Here is a 20418-nt window from a genome sequence, read left to right as displayed (position 1 = left end):
CTTAGTATATTTTCACACACAGATCGGAAATACAAAGTAGGAAATCTTTATAATCTTTATAGTCTGCAGGAATCCTAAACAATCAGAATCAATTAAGTATTTGCATTTTAAACATACAAATCAAATGGAATGAAATAGTCAAGTGTTACACTGAATAATTGTAATTAGTGAAAAATAAGCCATGCAGTTTGCCTTCAGAACTAATACTCTGAAAAACTACAAAAACACTTGAAAAAAAGGTTCCATGTTTAATTGAAATTTAAAAGAACATAGACTTTATAACTTTGCAGGGTAGAGATTATAACATAACACAAGATTACATAACACATACATGTAGTGATGCAATCTTCTTTCATACATCAGTGCGACATCTAAGTCACTTGTTCTACACTGAACTGGTATGTTAAGGAACAACACTGTATTAACTGTATTCTTCACATGCAATTCTCATTCAGAACCCCCTTCATATGGATTTATCTCTGTATGTAAATGCAATGGCTTATTTTAAACAGTTACGATATGGTCCGGCAGACTATGCCTGTTGCCTTACTATGTCTTATTCATTTTTAATATTGAACTAGGGGACACGGTTCTAATATCAAATTTGCAGATTTGGCTAAAGATCACACCTTTGCCTGCAGAAACCTTGCAGGTAACTCATTAAAGCCTAACTGATCATATGTAACTCAGGGAAGATCTATTGTTATTTCTGTTGCGGTGCTGGTTGAAAAAATCTATCACGACAGATATGAGAAGAAAGTGAGATTTAAAAAAAAAAAAAAATCATGCTGTTCATCCAGTTGTTTCTACTGCAGTTCAGAAAAGCTGAACTCTCTTCCCATAAAAACTAGAACCGGGATGTTCCAACACTACTTCGTTTTATAAAACATTGTCTAAAATGAATACGAAAATTTGCCAGTGGCCGAGTTTTAATATTAACTGCTGATATATCACAGTATCACAGTCTTGTGCGGGTTGGAAGGGACCTTAGAGATCATCGAGTCCAACCACTGGGATTTGAGCCTCCTGTGTAGCAGAGAGGCACTTCTACCACTTGCACCACAGGGCTGGATTTGAACCCAGGCCCTCCGGTGTTGCAACGTGGCATTCCTACCACTGCGCCACCGGGGCACACAGGATTGTCACACCCATATCAGGATTTTCACACCCAATCACTCTCTGAAGTTACATTTTTTTCTATTCTAGTAAATAACAATTTCTTAGTTATGTATATGTGACACAAGGAAGTCCTATGGTAGCTCTTTTCCTGAGTTTTACTCCAGTAAACAACTCAATCTGATATTTGGGAGAATTTCATTGTTACTTAGGTGTATTTCTCCCGTGGCTCATTAACATCCTGGCATTTCAAGAACCAATACAAGTTAATGAGTTCCATTTAGTAATGAAAAAGCTGTAAATAAAATGAGACAAAATCATGTCACAATAAAATGCAGCATTGTAAGAGTTGAATATAATATGTCTGGATAGAATCAGCAATCAATCACATAGACAAATTCTTCCTGGTTTGTACTTTAAGATCTGCGATGGAATGCAAAGCTTTGATATAGAAAAAGTTGCAGACAGCCAGGGGTTCAGCTTCAGATGTCCAAGATTTCCAGTCAGTATCACTAATATCTAGATTTTTAAGGCTGTAATTGAGAAAGTAGAATTTATTTAAAGCTGGTTGGATATTTTTGTTTGTTCATTTTAAATTACGATAAAATCTTACCAAATTGTCTCTTCGACTTTTTATTTTCAAGCTACATTTTACTTCAAGTGAATGTCTTTGTTTTGTCCTGCTAACATATTAAAAAAGTGAGAAAAATAACATGCGAATACAGTTGTTTTCCCTGACCATGTCTACTAGTCAGGTGAGAAGTCTGGAGTATGTACACATGCAAGTGTTCCACACACTTTGGAACATGAGATCCATTCTTCTTACACATCATAATTAGCTGTCAGTTTCACCGTGGACATTTTCCATGTGCACTTTGAGGTAGTCATTTCTTGTAAACTTCTTGTGGCAAAGCTGGCATTCTGCCATTGGGCGATTGGGGTTGTGAGTCAGCTTGTGTCGAATCAGCATTTTTTTCAGGCTGAAGGACAAATCACAAACCTAGGCCAGAGAAGACAATAACAAAGATGACAACAGAGATCTTAAAACTTCAAATATGTATAATGTTCCTAATTTTACATCACTGAAGCCATAGCTATGCATAACTGCAAAACTTAATAAATGAGTTTGTCTTCAAATGAATAACTGCTTTAGAGACCACTTCTAAGATTATTACTCTGTCTTTCAATGTTGTACCTTAACAACACATAGAGGTATTCCAGTAACGTTACTTTTAGAAAACCTATTTTTCTTTCTGGACACAACAAAAATTATGACAAAAATCTTGCAAGCATCTGTCAATTTAACCTCAAGGGAAACGCTTTCTTTCTGATCAGAAGAAAAGGATCTGTGGGATCCTAAAAATCAGTTCAAACTTCTCTGTTATTAAGAGACAGAAATGAGAAAGAAGGGGTTCTTAAGACTACAACAAAAGTTAATAACTATAATGGAGGAAGCCCAACTGCTGCAGTGTTCTTTTGCCTGGTCTTTGCTCCAGATTTGACAAATGAAACAGTCAGTTGTCATATCAGTAGATAAAAATGAACATGTACAGGCTTACAATCTTAGAATTCCAAACAAAAACAAGTCCTGTGCAGAGGAACTTCAAGAGAACCCAACAGAATATGATGGAAAACGGAATTTTAAATTCATATTGATATCAAACTGGTAACGAAAATGCTGGATGACTCTTTTTAAAAGCAATATACACAAATAGAATTAACTATACAAACAAATAATTGTGACCTGCAGTATACATATATGTTGGTATACTGACAGACAGTCAGATGAATATGAGCCAGCAGTGTGCCCAGGTGGCCAAGAAGGCCAATGGCATCCTGGCTTCTATCAGGAATGGTGTGGTGAATAGGACCAGGGAAGTCATCCTGCCCCTGAACTCGGCACCGTGAGGCCTCACCTCGAGTACTGTGTTCAGTTTTAGGTACCTCGGTACAGAAAGAACATTGAGGTGATGGAGCAAAAGCCCTTCCAAAGAACAGCAACAAGGTTTGTGAAGGGCTTGGAGAATATGCTCTACAAGGAGAGATTGAAGGAACTGGGGCTGTTTAGTCTGGGGAAAAGAAGGCTGAGGGAAGACCTTATTGCTCTCTTCAAATACCTGAAAGGTGCTTACAATGAGAGCAGGGCTGGTCTCTTCTCACTGGTGACAGGACGAGGGGAAATGGCCTTAAGCTGTGCCAAGTTTAGGTTGGATATCAGGAAAAATTTCTTTAGAGAAAGGATTGTTAAGCACTGGAATAGGCTCCCCAGGGAGGTGGTTTAGTCACCATCCCTGGATGTGTTTAAAAACAGTTTGGATGTGGAGCTCAGGAACATGATTTAGCAGAGGGTTATTAGAGTTAGGGTAGCATGGTTATTTGTGGTTGGACTCAATGATCTTAGAGGACTTTTCCAACCTGAACAATTCCATGATTCTAGGATTCTATGAATGCCAGCTAAGGCAAAACCATACAATGATCATAAAAAAGGCAACAGCCTGAGGCAAGTTTTGTACCCAAAATATTTTTCCCCAGACAAGAACATTGTATGTGCTATTGCAATGGAACACTTCTGAATTTATGACATGATGTAACAGAGAGAACTATTATACAGCAACTGTAACTTTCCAACTTTTTTCCCTAAACATATAATTACCTCTTTCAGCCCCAAGCAACAGTCACCCTTTGTTAAGTGATGATGAATGTTACTTACAGCATTCACTGGCTGGGTCTTAATACTGCTTTTGTCAAGTACCATTTTCTATTTCTCCTCCACAAAGTGAACTCATGTACCTAATCACTACCATCACACTTGCTCTCATGTTTCAATGTGTTAGAAGTGTCTTGTCATTGTTAACACAGATTTCCTGAATTCTAGGAAGCCAATCATGGATATACACACATAAGTAGCATGTATTCTGTGCATCTAACAGACATCTCACAATTTAAAATAAATAAATAAATAAATAAAAACAATGAGAACATAGTAACAGAGTTCAAGGAGCAAATTCAGCTTCCATTGAGGTAACTTCCAAAAAGTTAAACGATGACTGCATATTATATTCACAAAAAGACAGTTTTCAGAAACATTCCAAGGTAGAAGTAGAATCTGTAGTATCCACTCTGAATGGAATGAAAATGTCAAAACATAAACCACAGAACAAAAAGAACCAGCCTAAGAGCCATTCATACCAGTATTAACCTTCCTCCAAAAGTTTTCAATAGCAAAAAAGGCTAAGGTAACAGGGTAAAACATAACACTCTTTGTGACGCATTAGGCCAATCAGCTTTAGAGATTTCCTCAGAAGTTACTGGTATTAAAAATATTCATATAAATATTATTAAAGAAAAATCTCTTGATTTTTAAGATTAACTGCTTATAGCACAGTCTAATGGTAATTTTTTTTTCATTTATAATGCTCATTTAACAACTGAATCTAGAATCATGTCCTGCCATTGCTCTATGATATTTTACTACCTGACTTCTCCAAAAAGAAAATAACGAATGCAGGATCATTACCTGAAGTTATGACATATCTTGTGCTGCGCCCAAACATACAAATATCTTATTTCAAGAGTTTGATTTATATTTCAATTTTACAAGCAAAGCTGACGTTTTATGGATTTACAACTGACTTGCTTACTTGCACTGGAATTCTAATCATTCTCTCAAAAATGATAAAAGTTTTGACTGACGTTTAAAACGTTAAAGTGTAGGGTCAACTAAAGGCAGAGCAGTGGGAAATACTGCACTGGAAATAAACCAGGATAAGTAGCACTAGACCATTCAGCCCTGAAAGAATAATATCTTGCCTCTTAGAAAACTAAAGTTCAACTGTCCTTCCAGTTAAAAACAGGCAAGTCTTCAGAGAAAGATGCAGTATACTAGGATATACGTATTTTGTGTTACTGTATTTCAGTTTTTATTTTTCCTTGTGATGTATATTAGAAGTATAAAAAGGGAATATTCAATTTCCACTATTATCAGTGGAAAGTGAAGTCTTTGCTTCATTAAAAACAAGCTCTAAAATTGCTTTCAATGACTAATAATACACAGAAATGACTATGTAAAGAAAGTGCAACACCTTCAAATGGGCTGTATGGATTAGTTTTACATTGTATTACATAAAGCAGGAGAGCACTGTAAACAAGGGCAAGTGAGTATTGCATGAATGAGAGGTAGTGACAACAGCCATGCATGTTAAAAGCAGGAAAACTCAGCAATCTCTTTAGTATGTTGCTGGCCAAATACGAGTGCTGAAGAATGATTTGAGAAAAACATAACAGTAATCTAAAGCATTAAAAAAAAACTGCAGTAATTGAAGGTACATAATTCTTGGGAAAGAATGAGGGCTAGGTACAGATCACAGCTGTATTAAGAAATATTATGATTTCAGAAAACAAACTGCTATCTTGCTAACAGGAAGACTGAAGAATTATTTGAAGCAGGAAAGTACATTTCCATGCAGTTCCTATAACAAATTAAAAAGATTAAAATAAAGCGACCCTCCCCATACTAGTCCCAAAAAGCATACAGTGTATCCAAGACCAGTACATCTTGGATCCAAAATGTGGGAAACTTTGTTCTTACACTGCAAGCCAGCCAGCAGTTGCTAAACTGTACAGCAATCTGAGAACTGAAAATATTACTGACAATGATCTCAAACGAGAGAAATTCTCAAGGTGCTATCTATAGCCAGGATAAGATTATCCCAAAAGAATACAGCAAATATCCTGACTTGTAGATATTAGTAAAATTGCTACTGCTGAGTCTGAAATTTTTCATTCAGTGCCTTTTAGTCTAAACAAAATGTCAGACTATGCCATTAAAAGCCAGATCAATTAGTAGAGCCTTTTGACTTTCATGCAAAGTGGTTATTCTAGACTTGCATCCAATTTCAGAAATTTCTGAACAATTTTACAACTCTTCTGACTGAACCAACTAGGATATAGCTGAAAACAGGTAGTTTGCTTGAGACTAATTCAATCAGTGCTAGAAACAAAACAAAGAACATGCACTCATTTTATTCCCTGGGCTGATGGCCTCACTAAATCCTCAAACAAAGATTTTAAATCCAGTATTTGATAATTCTGAATGTCACTCGTTGCCAATTGTTTCTGCATATTCAACCTTCCCATACACCCTGGAAGAGATGAGATGCATTGTATAGAGAATGGGGTATGCTGTAATTGACAGTGATCTATGAACTTTAATACAATATTATGCATTTCAGAATTGCAAATATACACTGCAACTGTAATTTCTTCATCATTCAAAGAAAACACATAGATATTGAAAATAACGCACAAGATTTAAGTTAATAAAAATAAGACACATTCTGAATTCATACTTGTGTTATTGAACATCAGAAGCTTTCAGATTCTATGTAATGCCTTTAATAACTTTTTCTGTATAAGCTGCTCTCTCCAACTATTAACCTGTCAAACAATCAAAGGGAAATCCAACTAGCATGAATTTGTAACTTGCAACACCCAAATTGCATTAAGAACAGTGAAAATAGCACTTATGGGAGTCAAAACCATTAAAAAAATTGTGTGCAGTGCTCTTGGCAACCACAAAGGATACATAAAATTCACCAGAATGGTCTTTCATGATCTAGGCAATCGAAGACCTATTAGGTGTAACTTTATGCCACAGTCAATAGATGCAAGGCTATAACCTCACTGAAGATAAGCCTTGCTCCTGCACTGAAGTCAAGAAAACAAACAGATAGATCAACTCACATCACACTGAAACGGCTTCTCTCCGGTGTGGGTTCTCATGTGCTCATCTAGGCCTCGTTTTTGACTGAAAGCCTTGTTACACTCAGAACACTGGTATGGCTTTTCCTGTATGAAATGACAACAGTGAGTGAAAGTGAGTCAACACAGAGCCCAAGTCATTAAAGGAGTGGAATTCCATGCTGGATGGTGCAAGTTTTATATTCTCTCTAAGGGATTACAGTCAGTGAAAACAACAGAAAACGACTTTCAGATGATTAAGTGAAAGCTGGGAAAGCTGTGGCCTGACAGTTTCCACTTCAACACCCACTTACGAATTAATTATCTGTTTCAGTCTTTCAAACCCAGTCATTTTGGAAGTCTGTTTTTTGTAATATGAAAGGTACGAAAACATAAAATTTCAATGTATTTTCCTTCATCCACCACAAAAGCTTAAAGCATAAAGACTAGTAAGATGTCTATAAAACCTCACATTCTTTACCAGGTTTCCGAGGAAGGGAAGAAATGAGGGGAAGAACTGGGGGTACAAAAAAATCTTGCAGTAGAGAAAAAAAGCTTGTTTTGAAAAAAGTGATGACAGAAGGTTAATCACAAATTCATTGCAGAATCTCAGAAGAAGTACAGATGGCAATCTAGCCATCTGTATTTTTATTAGTACTATTGGTTAGCAGCTACTGTAACACACAACATTATAAAAGTAGCAAGTTTACTAACCTCAAATGCTTAAATATTAGAGGTAAGTATGGAAAACCACTTATATAGAGATTTTCTTCTAAGTTCTTCCTTAATATATAAACCTATAGATAGGTAATTCCTCCTTTATTCCACTAAACTTATGAAAGAACTGCATGGAAAACAACATCTAAATGAAGTAATTTAATATGAATATAAGTATTCTGGCACTAAAAATTGGTCCACTGATGATTCTGAAGCTCTAGAGCCATGTTTATTTTCAGACAATCATACTTCTTTCATTCTACTTTCTTTTTCCTTTGTTCCCTAATTACATATTGCTTGAATTCAAAAGATAGGTGCTCAGATTACCACTAAGGAATTTTCACTAGGTAAAACTGAAAATAAAAAGTGACAATCAATAGGCAATAAAAATGATAACTCCATGAATTAACAAATAATAGTAATTAACCATATTTGGTCTTTTAGGAGGTTCTGTGAGATCCAATGCTAAGGGCAAATGAACAACTCAGGTAAGGTTTTGAAGCTAAAAGGTGTTATTGACTTCCAATTGAGTACGCAGGGGAAAACACATCTCTATGTATTGCTTAATCCTGCCAGGTGCTCAGCATAAACTGCATAAATTAAACAAACAGAATATCAGTTGGTGCTGCTCTGGGTAAATCCCAGACTCTTTCTTTAGGGCAGCTCTTTGCAGTATCTATAGACTACAGTTTTTCTGTGGTAAGCCATGACAGTGTGCTCCCATGAAGTTTCCTAGAAAAGGTTCTGTCAAAGAAACATCTCAGCTTGCAGTGACAGGAAGCACTATCAACAGGGAAAAGTAGTTCTTTAGCAATATCAATTTTACATTTGAGTGTATTATGAAATTTTAAAAATACATTATAGTTTAATGCAAGACAAAACTGTCTGCTGACACAGCCTGACTAGATGGTGTCCAGCTGCACATCATTAAGGAGGCCTAATAGAAGCCCTTAAAGTTTTCTTTGTAAGATTCTCCTTACACGTTTATCTTCTTTGTGTTTTTTGGTTGTTTTTTTTTTTCAACATTAACTTAATTTTGTAATTTCCACAACACTTCAGTGTAGAGTAAAACATAAATTACTTTTAAAATACCTCTACTGATCTTAAATTACCATCTATACTAAAAACTTTGTAATTAAGTTTTCTGGATTGCCTGAAGACTTCATGAAGCATTATTTTTTTAAGGAAATATATGAATAAGCCATACGAAAAGCAGGTTACTGCAACACCTTTAAATTGGTTCTGCATTGTGGTTAACATAAACCACATTTTCTGTGAGATCTCAGAAAACAACCTTTCTTTGTGCAAGTTGTTCCACTGAAAGGGAAAATGTAAAGCGTATGATGTGTATATCTAAAAAACCTCAGAAAAAAATCAATTACTGCAAGCAGTATCAGGTACACTTGCTTTCTTTTTATCATCTTGTTCTAAAGAGAACGGAAGAGTTAACTTGATTATGATTAGCTTCATCATTTCAGAGCCAAAAGGGCTTCAGAAGTGCCTAGGTTCCATTTTAGAGAGAACACCAATCTGAACACCAGGAAGTTAGTCACAAGCCCGGGTAGTAATACTGCCCCGTGAGGTTACATGCATTTATTTGTATGATCTGTACAATTCCATACTGCGGGAGGGAAAAAAAAAAAATAGAAAAAATAAAGAAAGGCATATCTATTGATTCTTTTGGCATTTACATTCAAATTCACATACGTAGCACATGAAACATATCCAAAACTGCCTTTGATCTTATTTTAGATCCCTTACATCTGTATATTCCATTAACTTCAGCAGACACAGTTTTGATTCACATCAGCCTGCTCTCTTCATTAAGCTGCCCTTCATTCACATTTGTGTTCATTAAAAAAACATAAGATAAATTATAATAAAACAGCTGTGTTATACAGTTATATATACACATACACATATGTAAATATATATATATATATGTATTTAAAAACACAGCAATAAGTCTGAATGAATTGAAATGCCACCACACAAGGACAACATGGACAATGGTACGATTTGAATAAAGTTGGAAAAGGGAATAACAAGCTAACTGTCAACAAAACAGGAAGTCAGCAAAAGGATCATATAAGTTAGACTTCAGAGGAGTTAGCAACTGCTAGTATAAATCTACCCTCAGTTCTTAAGGCATCTGCCAGCCCATGGTTATGGTGGCAGCAAAGCCAAAGGCCTACATGTGTTTCCTTTTAATGATGATGCAAGTGAGGAAGGGAGCTGAGAGACTGAGATCAGACAGGATTTGGCTGATACTGAAGTGATTTAATATTACTCTTTTAAGTATACCAGGCCTAAATAGAAATATATAGATGGAGATTTCTAACTTTTCAGCATCAAGTCAAGAAAGACCCAGGAGAGCCTAAATGAGACTTGCCATTCTGGAAGGGGTTTCTCTGTGAAAATGGTACTCTAACGTAGAAGCTCACATTTCTGGTGATTTTTAGCTTATGAAATTTCCAAAACAATAAATAAATAAATAAATAAAGAGCAGAATTTTAACAACAACTATGATAAATAAAAACATTATTTTCTCTCCAGAGCACACTTTCTCTGCGTTTGGATAGCTGAATCATAAATATCACCATGGACTCGACACAAACTGAGCCTTGCACTGGGAAAAAAATGAGAATGTCAGGGTGAAATACACTGACCATCTTAAGTGTTACATGACAATCAATGAACTAGATGTGAATTTTCTTTGTGCTGACAACTGAACAAGCAGGAAAACCAAGAGAAACTAGGAAAAACATATGACATTTTATATTACTTAATAATAAAAAATTCCACCCCCCCCACCCCCCTTGGAAACATACAGAATTTACCTATCTATAACAGACAAGTCTAGAGGCAAACATGACATATTTAGGGAAAATGAACAATAAGGCTGCTACTCGTGGTTGCAGCACACACACAAAGTTTCTTGGTAAAGACAATGATTTTGAAAAGATCTCAATCCAAGTTCCTTAGTAAACAGTGGAAAAGAACTCTTAGGGGTGTGATTTACTCCTACTAAAGGAAACACAAGAGATTGAAAAAAAATATAAAGTGTTGTTGAAAAAAATAGCAAGAATGGAAAATTGGGGATTAGGACAAACAAACACGATCACTCAGAAAACATTAAACTATGTCAACCAGGCCTGCAGTTACCAATATATGACATCTCAACTAGAAACCCTGAAAATCCAGAAGCTCAGTCACTCTGAACAACCTAGGAAAAGCAGTGGCATAACCTGCTGTAGAATATAGGAGAGAGACAGACTCTGACTTCCTGGGAGCGTTATTTAGAGGTCATCTTAAGCATTCAGGGAAGCTTAAGACATATATGTTTTATACTTCACATACGCCATTTCTTTGAATGCTTTAAATCCTTTGCTAGCACCAGTAACAGCCTTTTTATTTCATTCATTACTGATTATTACTGTTTATGTGTCCCTCAAACTACACTCAGAAGCTCTTTGGACAATTGGAGGTGATGTCTACTAAAAATGGTGACCAGAACAGGTACCATTTTGGTCAACAGACCCATCAGAAAGGGAGCTGAAGAGACAGAACTACAGGAGCCTGGAAAGAGTTCAACCTGAGGTAGCCTAAACAGGCTAAACTGCAAGGTGAGCTGTGGGTAACAGCAAATGTCTACCAAAAGCAAACAGAACAGCAATGAATAAGAAGACACAGAGAACCTGAAGGATCCTTCTGCTTGTCCTAGAAACCCCCCGGCATATACTGCCAGACTATGCTGAGGGAGCTAGGCCAAGTGGGTAGCTCTCTATAAGAAGACCTGTTAGACAGCAGCTGTGTTAACAGACTGTTAAGCCTCAGCAAATTCCAGTGTCAATATACAGTTTTTTCTATATAGAGAGTGATGGGTAGTTTCAATATCAATGAAGTGGTGACATGTAATGTAACACTCAATTCTTTTTAAAAGATCACCTTTCATCTTCACTAAAGGGTAGGAAATTGAGAGATAGTGCAGCATGAAAGACAGCAAAGTGTCTACTGAAACAAGGGTGGCTTATGTAGTTACACTTCAGCCCTTAAAACAAACCATTAAGCTGATTAATGTCAGGAAAAAAACATCAGTGACACTTTCTTCTAGGTCATCACCACTAGCAACACAACCCCTGTTGAGAAGAGAGGCTAAGTCACTTCAGATCACAGATGGTGCAAGTTAATGGAGTCCAGTTTTGTATGTAAGTGTGAAAAATGTGAAAGAACTAACAAGATGCTCTCTTTGTAATTGGAGGGAGTTTGGAAGTCATAGCAAGCAGATCTCCCACAAACAAAGGTCCACTTAAACTATCAGACTTGCATTAAATTACTGGAAAAATGTTGACACAGAAAGACAAAGGCTGATGAGAATTTATAACCCTCCAGAAGTAGTAGGCCTTTGAATCTTATAATGATTAAAGCTCAATAAACAAGAGAAAGTTAGACAGTTAATAAATCACTTTAGAAATACACACTTCCTCCACTGAAAAGTAAAAACCTTCTAAAAATATTTCCAATAGCTACAGCAGGCACAGAAATCTTCCTGTTGTAACAATAGTGAAATGCTCCTGGCAAATTAAAACAAAATTTTTTGTTAGGAAAGTTCTCTATTACTTCAGTTTTTGGGTTTTTGAAAAAATTCTGCTATCTTCTAAAGACAGCTGAAATAAACATAAAAGCACACAGCTACATTTAAAAGCCTGTCGGAAGTAAAAAGCTGTATTTCTCCAAAAACTGTACTATTTGCACGTAGTTGGACTTTACCATTACCATCTTTCTTTCCCTTTCTTTCCACAGTAGTTCTGCCCATTTACCATTAATTGTGAAGTTTTACTCCTTTTTTCTAATATTTTTTTTCTTTCTTTTTTTTCTTTCAGTTTTTTAAACTGCTGAAGCCATTTCTGCCCTAAGATTTAGAGGAAGAGGGGATTCCTTGACCAGCCATGATAAGAACCAAACAGATGCTGATCTGCTCTTGGAAGAATAACGATATCATTACCAAGGATATGTTCTCCCTATACCTGGAAAAATATATTTTGTCAATGTTATTTTTTTTCTTTTTTTTTTTTTCTTTTTTTTTTTTTCTTTTGTCATGTGTGAAAATATGGTTGCACTGAAATTCAATCCTCCTGTATTCTGTATACAAACAGAGATATCATATGCAAAGAAAAACGCAGCACCATCAAAGTCATTACCCTCAGGCACAGATGTTTGGAACTCACTCATGTGACACCAATGGGGAAAATATAGAGAAATATACCCTCCCTCTGTAGGCAAATATCAGGCTCACGATCACCTGAGGAACTTGAACATCTATATGTCTAGGGGTCCTGATGATATGCACTCTGGAGTCCTGAGGGAGCTGGTTGACATAATCACCAAGGCACTCTTGATGATATCTGAAAGGTCATGGTGGTCAGGTGAAGTCCCATTTTTAAGAAGGGACATTTTTAAGAAGGACAATCCAGTGAGTGATTAACTTCTAAAGTGTAACTTTACACTGAATACATGCATCTGACTGCAGCCTACACAGATAGATTCATTCAAGCCTCTGTGAGACTAATTTTCTCGGCCACCGCTGAAAATTAATCATGGAATTTAGGAATTCAAGGGCTGACTTTAAAATTACATGGAATTACTGAGCCAGGAATTGGATTTGATGATCAACCTTTGTAGATTACTTTCAGCTTAGGATATACTATGATCCGTGCATCCAGAAATACACAACATCAATTGCAATCTACAGTCCAGTTCCATTTAATGTCTGTGTATGTGTGAAAAAGCTGGCCATGTATTTCACGTGCGGAAAAGTTAGTGGCAAAATTACAAAAAATATGCTTATCACCTATTTGTTCATTTCTTACATCCCTGAACTTTTTAAAACATAGTTCAGCATTTATACATTTTTAATAGTATATTTATATATAATAGTATATTTATATATTTTTAAACAGTAGGAGCCTATGAATAAAAAAAAAAAAAAGGAAATGTAGCTAAGAATACATTAAAATTTCTCTATTTTTCAACTATTAGCTCAGAAACGTACAATGAGGATTAAAGCCAGAAGCCTTTCAACCATCAGAAACCAGATTATTAGGCAAACTACAGATGTCAGATCTATCTGTTACACATTAAAAGTATAAATGTGAAATATTCTAGCCAAATGATGAAAAAGCATTTGGGAATGACTTCTATACTACCTGTTTTCCATCAATGCCATGCATTTAACTGAAACAATGTAATAAATCTACATTTTCAAAAGTACTGAAAATATCTATTTGACACAACAGTAATTCTGTGCACCTATCAACTATTAAATTTCCCAACATTAACAGTATTTTCTCCCTGTTTAAATTTAAACTACGTAAGATTGTGCCTTGTACTGAATAGAGCCTTAGGGAAAAGCTAAACTTTACTGTACAGCAAAGAATGGATGCGTATCTTTTCAATACAGGATATAGTTTATAAATTTGCTTTATTAAGAAATTCACTGAGTTCCTCATTTACGTTTTCTTAGGCTGTTATACTTCTTAAGAAGAAAACAAACAAATCAGGCATGTCTGTCTGCTTTTAAAGAAGCAAATCAGCACTCTGGTGAAATTTTAAAATTAGATGGTTACTATTTTCTTATTTCGTCGGTAGGAAATTTGGCTTACCCTCCCTGCTTACTCTAGAGTTTGAGCTGACACCTGTGGCCACCCAGGTTGTACCAAGTTTAGCAGCTGTCAGACCTTAACTTTCTAAAATGAATTTTCCAGCAGCCTTCCCTTATTCACAGGATCAGGTTTGGCATTTTATCCCACTGGTAAAACATATGTAAATTTAAATTGTTAAATGTCATAATATTACATTTGAGCTACTTCACAATTTTTCTGATCAAAAGACAAGACTTTTGGAAAATAATTAAACCAGAAGGCGCATACCAGGGTTTGTTGCTGCATTGAAGGACAAGACTACACAAAAGCCTCAGCAAGATCCTTGAAACACATACAATATAAACGAGGTCCTCAGGTCCAATTGTTTTACTTCACACAGCTGCTACTACAAAACACTACTTGCTACCATAGACGCAGCCTCTGAGTTCCATAATGAAGAACACCTTCACAAACACTCCAAGCACCTGAGAGGCTACAACATGATTGAGTGTACTGGCTTCAAAAAGGACTTGCATGAGGAGCTCAGAATTTTCACTTCAGTCTGTTTGGTTAAGGATCTGAGATGCTCAAAACTAGCAATCTGACTTATATTTATTAAATACAAATTTGTAAAGATACCAGCCTTGTAAAAGAAACCATCTTAATCTCTCTAAGTCTTGATCACACCCACAAAACTAGAGTGAAGGGATAATGGGCAAGAATGCTGGAGAATTACCATCTCTTCTATTGCAGCTAATGTATACCTGATTTGGATAAATTAATTTAAAATGCTAATTATATGTATATGAGCTTCTCTGTGAAGCTTCATAAAAAGAGTAATACATGAACAACATGACAGCAAAAAGAAGCACAACGTGACCCTTTGGGATTCATTTTTTGGTTTTGCCTGCATACTTTTAATCACCTAGTGTAAAGATTTCCAGTCATCTGCTTAGCACACTTGTACATAAGAAAAGAATGAAAAAAAACTGAAATATAAACTGTATCATACATATATGATCACTACAGGCTTAGTATATGGAAATACTCAAATCATATTTGGCATGAACTGAGCTGTACAAAATCACTCATTCTTTCCTTCTGTAAGGATACTGTAACAGCATATTGTTCAATACATTTAAAATCTGATTTTATAACCCTCTTAGTGAAATAACACTTCTATTTCTCTGATTATAACATTTACACACATTAGGAAAATATCTCCAATCTTTAAAAGTTGTTTTCTAACTCTTCCCTTTCCTATTACCCAAATAATAAGCATTGGTCAAATTTTTCTTCCATCATTGATAAGTAGTTTAAATTATTTTCTTTTCCCTCCTGTTCTCACATCAATTTAAGTTATCAGTTTTCCTTTTGGTTCCATTTGATGGGAGCATTTTGGAACCAGGTGGTAAATTTCAAAGGCTTTAATTTTTAATTTTTCTGCAAAATGTAACAACATATGGAAATACATGTAAGCAATAAATTATGTAAAAAGAGATAGTAGTAACTAACTAAAAGCCAGTAATAAAAGAGCAAATTCCCTACTAATGTGTATAATTACATTTCAAAGAATAGCTAAGGGCAAGAAACAACCTACAAAAGTACACTCAGCTGAAGAGCAACTCTATTCTGGGCTCCATTCAGCACCACTTGAAATAACTTTTGAAACAGTTAGATGCATATACAACAATCAGAAAAATATAGAATTATCAAGACGAAACTGCACAACTTTCCTCCATTCAAACACTTCGTTTTCTAAGACTGCAGGATTTGCAGTTCCGTAAAAAATAAACACTCTTCAGCTTATTTCAAAGTTTGAAGCAGTAAAGAAAATGTTTTTAAAGCTCTTTAGCTTCACTCGCATGATTTTGAAGAAAGAAAATATCACCTGTTGCAAAATATTACATTCAAGAGAAATGCACCATTACAAGCTTTAAAGGCCTATTCTTAGTCTTTTATTTTTCCTCTATTTTTCTGCATAGGATGCTGGTGGTTTTGAGGTGGTTTGGTTTTTTGTTTGTTGGTTTGGGGTTGTTTTTTGGGGTGTTAGTTTTCTCTCTTTACTCAAACTAATTTAGAAATCAGGAAAAAATTAAGCTTTTATTATGACACAGAAGTTTTATTTACTGCTCCTCCCATCCACACTCACATAATATGGTAATAAAACTTCTCCTTATGAAGAAATAATAATATGAGACAGTAAAAGTAGAAGAGATTTCATTGCAATTATTAAATTGATTCAACAGTTGAAAAAAGTAAATCATACTGGTATTACTTAAACCGAAGACAATTAACTCGGGAAAAACAGAAGGCCACTAAGGGAGACAGAATTTAACAGTTAATGATTTAAAGCTTCTCATTTGGGTAAGCATGAAATACCTTGGTCAGTATAGCCTTACTTCTGTGTAAACAGGAGATATTTACTTTTCTCCACATGTGATTATAAATAATTCTCAAATAGCCACCAAAGCAAATAAGCTACACTTACCCTTGTGTGGGTGCGAATATGCATCTTTAGTCCATCATTCTTGCTGAAAGCTTTGTCACAGTAAGGACACTGGTAAGGACGCTCACCTGAAAATAAGGAGAGCATCAGAATCCACAAGTATGGCCTCAGTACACGAAGGCCTTGTACCACAGTTATTTGACAAACTGAGGCACTTCTTTTTCTGACCTTGTTTTCACAACTCAAACAAAAAGAAAGATAAGTATCTGTGAAATTATAAATTAAGGTCCACCTAGGCTAGATGCATGACTGGTTCAAAATATTACTCTTCATTGCTTAGTTTTGTCTTATTATGCAGAGAGAAACAAACAAACAAACCAATAAAACATCCAAAAAAACTCTATTGCCTTCAGCCAAACCACACAACACAAAAGGTCACTTTTTGGATGGTAGAATCTAATCTAAATATGAAATATAATCTTTTTTAATGCTACACCTAAACTATCCCATAAACTAGTTACTATTTTTCCATGAAAGTTTTGCAATTATTCCTGCTGATATACGTAACTGAAACAGAAGCAGAACGTTCTTTGCATCTCCCTTGCAGTTTGTAAGATACCTTACAGAAACAGCTCTTCAGAAGACCCAGTTGTAAACATAGTAAAGCTGATCGATAGTCAACAGTGTATTAAAAAACTCCATATAGCCTCAGGGTATGCAGAGATTTGAGGACAGTTGAGATTAAATGATTATTTAAGGGGACACAAAATCTCTTTTGTATAATTTTGTTACTTTCTCTTCTGTTACTGTTCAGACAACTCTCAATGACAGCAGCAAATCTTTGTAGTGAGACAATTGTGAAACAGAAATATTTTTTCTCTTTATACTCTGTCCGTAAGCAAAATTACATCATTGAGTAGTTTGAAATATGACTCTTTCTCATGACCCTTGACTTTAATCCATGCCTCTGTCTTTCAAACTGTCCAACAGTTGTCAGTGTTCCAATATTTAATTCAGCAGACATTTTTATGTTCTAGAGCTTTTGGATGTAGAAGTTAAAGCTTTTAGTGATTTGTTAAGTACATGAGGACTCACAGGTAGGAGTTGTACCTCTCTTCTCTCACTCTGTCTGTCCCCAAGCTGCTTTAAATAGAAACCATTTTACATTCAAGAGATGGTTTTGAGCTCGTCTCTAACTCAATAATCAGCATCCTTCAGAAACTAACCATGGAGATCATATCTGATTTAGTAAGGCCTTAAGAGCTTTCAGGAGATGCCAGTAGAGGGCACCAGCATGACTTCATATCAACTTGTTACACCTGAAAAAGACCAACTTCAAGCAGCTATTACGTACTGTAAGTTTTCAAAAACCTCTACTGTTCAAGAAATTAGGTTTACCACATAAAAAAGACTATGAGCTCTGACTTGACATTTGGTGACACTGTTTTTCTAAATTACACAAATAACTTCTTACACATTTGTGTCATTAATAATTGTTAGAATAACTTAAAAGATAATCCCAAACAAATTTACTGTTGCTCTTATTTTACTTCATTTAAATTACAGTTTGTAGCCTGTAAGTTCAACATCCAATATATATACATACGTGCTTCTGTACTTACAGCATAATCAACTGTTTCCTTTGTGTACTTGCACCTTTTATATGTATAACTTATGTTTTACCTCATAGTTTTTGGGATTTTACAAGATGAAAGCTGGGTCACTTAAGATAAATCAGTGCATGCAACAGTCAAATTTTCCTCTGGGCAACCTGTTCCAGTGCCTCACTATCCTTACTGTAAAAAACATCTTCCTTATATTCAGTCTAAATCTCCCATTTCAGTTGGAAACCATTCCCCTTGTATTATCACAACAGGCCCTGCTAAAGAGTCTGTCCCATTCCTTCTTAAAGCTCCCTTTTAACTACTAAAAGGCCACTCGCAGGTCTCCCCTGGACCTTCTCCTCTCCAGGCTGAAAAGCTCCAGCTCTGTCAGCCTGTCCTCCTAGGAGAGGTGTTCCATCCTTTGAATCATTTTTGTGGCCCTATTCTGGATACGAAAGTAGGTTTTCAAAAGGAGTGTTATTTCACCAAGTGAGAATTTGGTTTGGGTTTTGTTTTAAATTTTAGTTATTAAATATATTGATAAAATGCAGAAAAAAATCTTCAACTTTTGAGTATATTACCATGAACTAATCTTGAAAGTTCACATTTGGAAAATACGTGAAGAAGGTCCACCTTCTACGCTGTTGATCACAACTCTGCCATTAAACTGCAATTGAGAATATGATCTGCATTTAAACAGGTTTTCTATTATATTACAGTATCAAAATCCACTAGGCATATTAAATACAGCTTGTTCAGTCAACATGCCTGGAAGTAATGTTGTAAATGTAACAATAACTGCAAACAACTTATATCAAAATAGCAAAGCATTCAAGTAAGATGGAAGTAATAAATGCTTTGACTACAGTCAAGTTACAGCTGACTGTCACATTCCTGCTACCCAAGAACAAATGGCTCAACACATTAAGGGCACTTCTGTACAAATAACCCCAAATAAATAATCCTTACATACACTGCTGTGGATTTAATATAATTCAAAGTCTAGACATTCTACTTCCAGATTTTGTATGAATAAAAACAAAGCTTTTAACATAATAAAAATAAATTTAACCCTAATACATGGATTATGAAAAACAATTCCACAATGGAAAACCATATGGGATTTTGATTTGAAAATATGCCATGATAGAATTGCTATTTTTAATTTATTTTTTTCCCCTGAAGCGTGTACATCTCTATCTTGGAATCATAATATCTACTGAACTTCAATATGGCATAAGAAGTTAAAGAGCAGGATCTTCCATTCCAGTTCACCTTGAGGCAGTTTTCTATGAGATGCTTGCAATCAAAGGTGCTATGAGGCAATACTTTGAATTAGTTGAAAACTTATTTTCCAAACTCAGATACCTCAGCAAGTGAAGCAATTAAGAAACAAAACCAAACACGAATTTAAGAGGCCGAAGCAATACATTTAATAAAGACTTGAAGACATAATAGATCAAATGAGTCCAATATGCTGCTATTTCCAAACTGGAAATTATAAACCAGGCAGGAACAATGACCTCAACTAAGATAGATCACACCATAGAGGTGATGAACACATTTATATCACATGAAACAGGGCTGTAGTAACTGACAAACATTTAACAGAGAAACAGGCCTAATCTGAAAACTATAAAAAAAAAGCCTGAAGACAAAAAAAAAATTAAAAAAAAAAATGAGAGAGAGCAAGGCATAAAAATGATGGTCAACAGCATGCAAAAGTACACATTCCATGAGCTATTACATTGTGTTTTGGAATCAATCTATCAAGTTGTTATTTTTTTTTATCTTCTAAACATTGTTCCTTTTCAGATGTTGAATTGTAAGGGCTAAAAGATTTATAAAAATAAAAATCTGCATTTATCATTTTAAAATGTCAGTATTCCAGGCTAAAATATAATCCCAATTAAACACCTAACTTAAGACTAGGGTAGGTGAGAGGGGGAAAAGGGAGAATCCACCATCACCCAACTTTTGTAGAAAAAAACAGTTCACTTGGGGAAGAATTTGGAGGCAAAGGGGCCATCTGGATCACACATGCAACACCTCATACCAGGTGACCAACAGGGCAGCCCAGACAGAGAACTGTAAAAGGGCTTTTTTAGTCAGAGATAATCTGTAGTGATGACAGCATTCAACAGCAAGTAAG

General features: G+C 35.4%; 1 protein-coding gene across 5 annotated transcripts in view; it reads right to left on the bottom strand.

Annotated features, from left to right (window-relative positions):
• Positions 1-228: 228 nt before the first annotated feature.
• The window catches only part of PRDM5 (PR/SET domain 5), an 81076-nt gene continuing 60886 nt past the window's right edge, over positions 229-20418 (bottom strand). For all 5 annotated transcript variants that reach the window (XM_015861929.1, XM_015861927.1, XM_015861928.1 and 2 more), the window contains exons 14-16: positions 16705-16790; positions 6859-6963; positions 229-2116 (exon numbers count right to left, since the gene is read on the bottom strand). In XM_015861929.1, the coding sequence (XP_015717415.1) occupies positions 1952-2116; positions 6859-6963; positions 16705-16790 (356 nt within the window). In that variant the 3' untranslated portion in view covers positions 229-1951. The remainder of the gene's footprint in view (positions 2117-6858; positions 6964-16704; positions 16791-20418) is intronic.

This window comes from Coturnix japonica, chromosome 4 (assembly GCF_001577835.2).
Source record: "Coturnix japonica isolate 7356 chromosome 4, Coturnix japonica 2.1, whole genome shotgun sequence".
Classification (NCBI taxonomy): Eukaryota; Metazoa; Chordata; class Aves; order Galliformes; family Phasianidae; genus Coturnix; species Coturnix japonica.
Note: the sequence above shows the minus strand (reverse complement) of the source record. Positions and strands in the feature narration are given on the sequence as shown.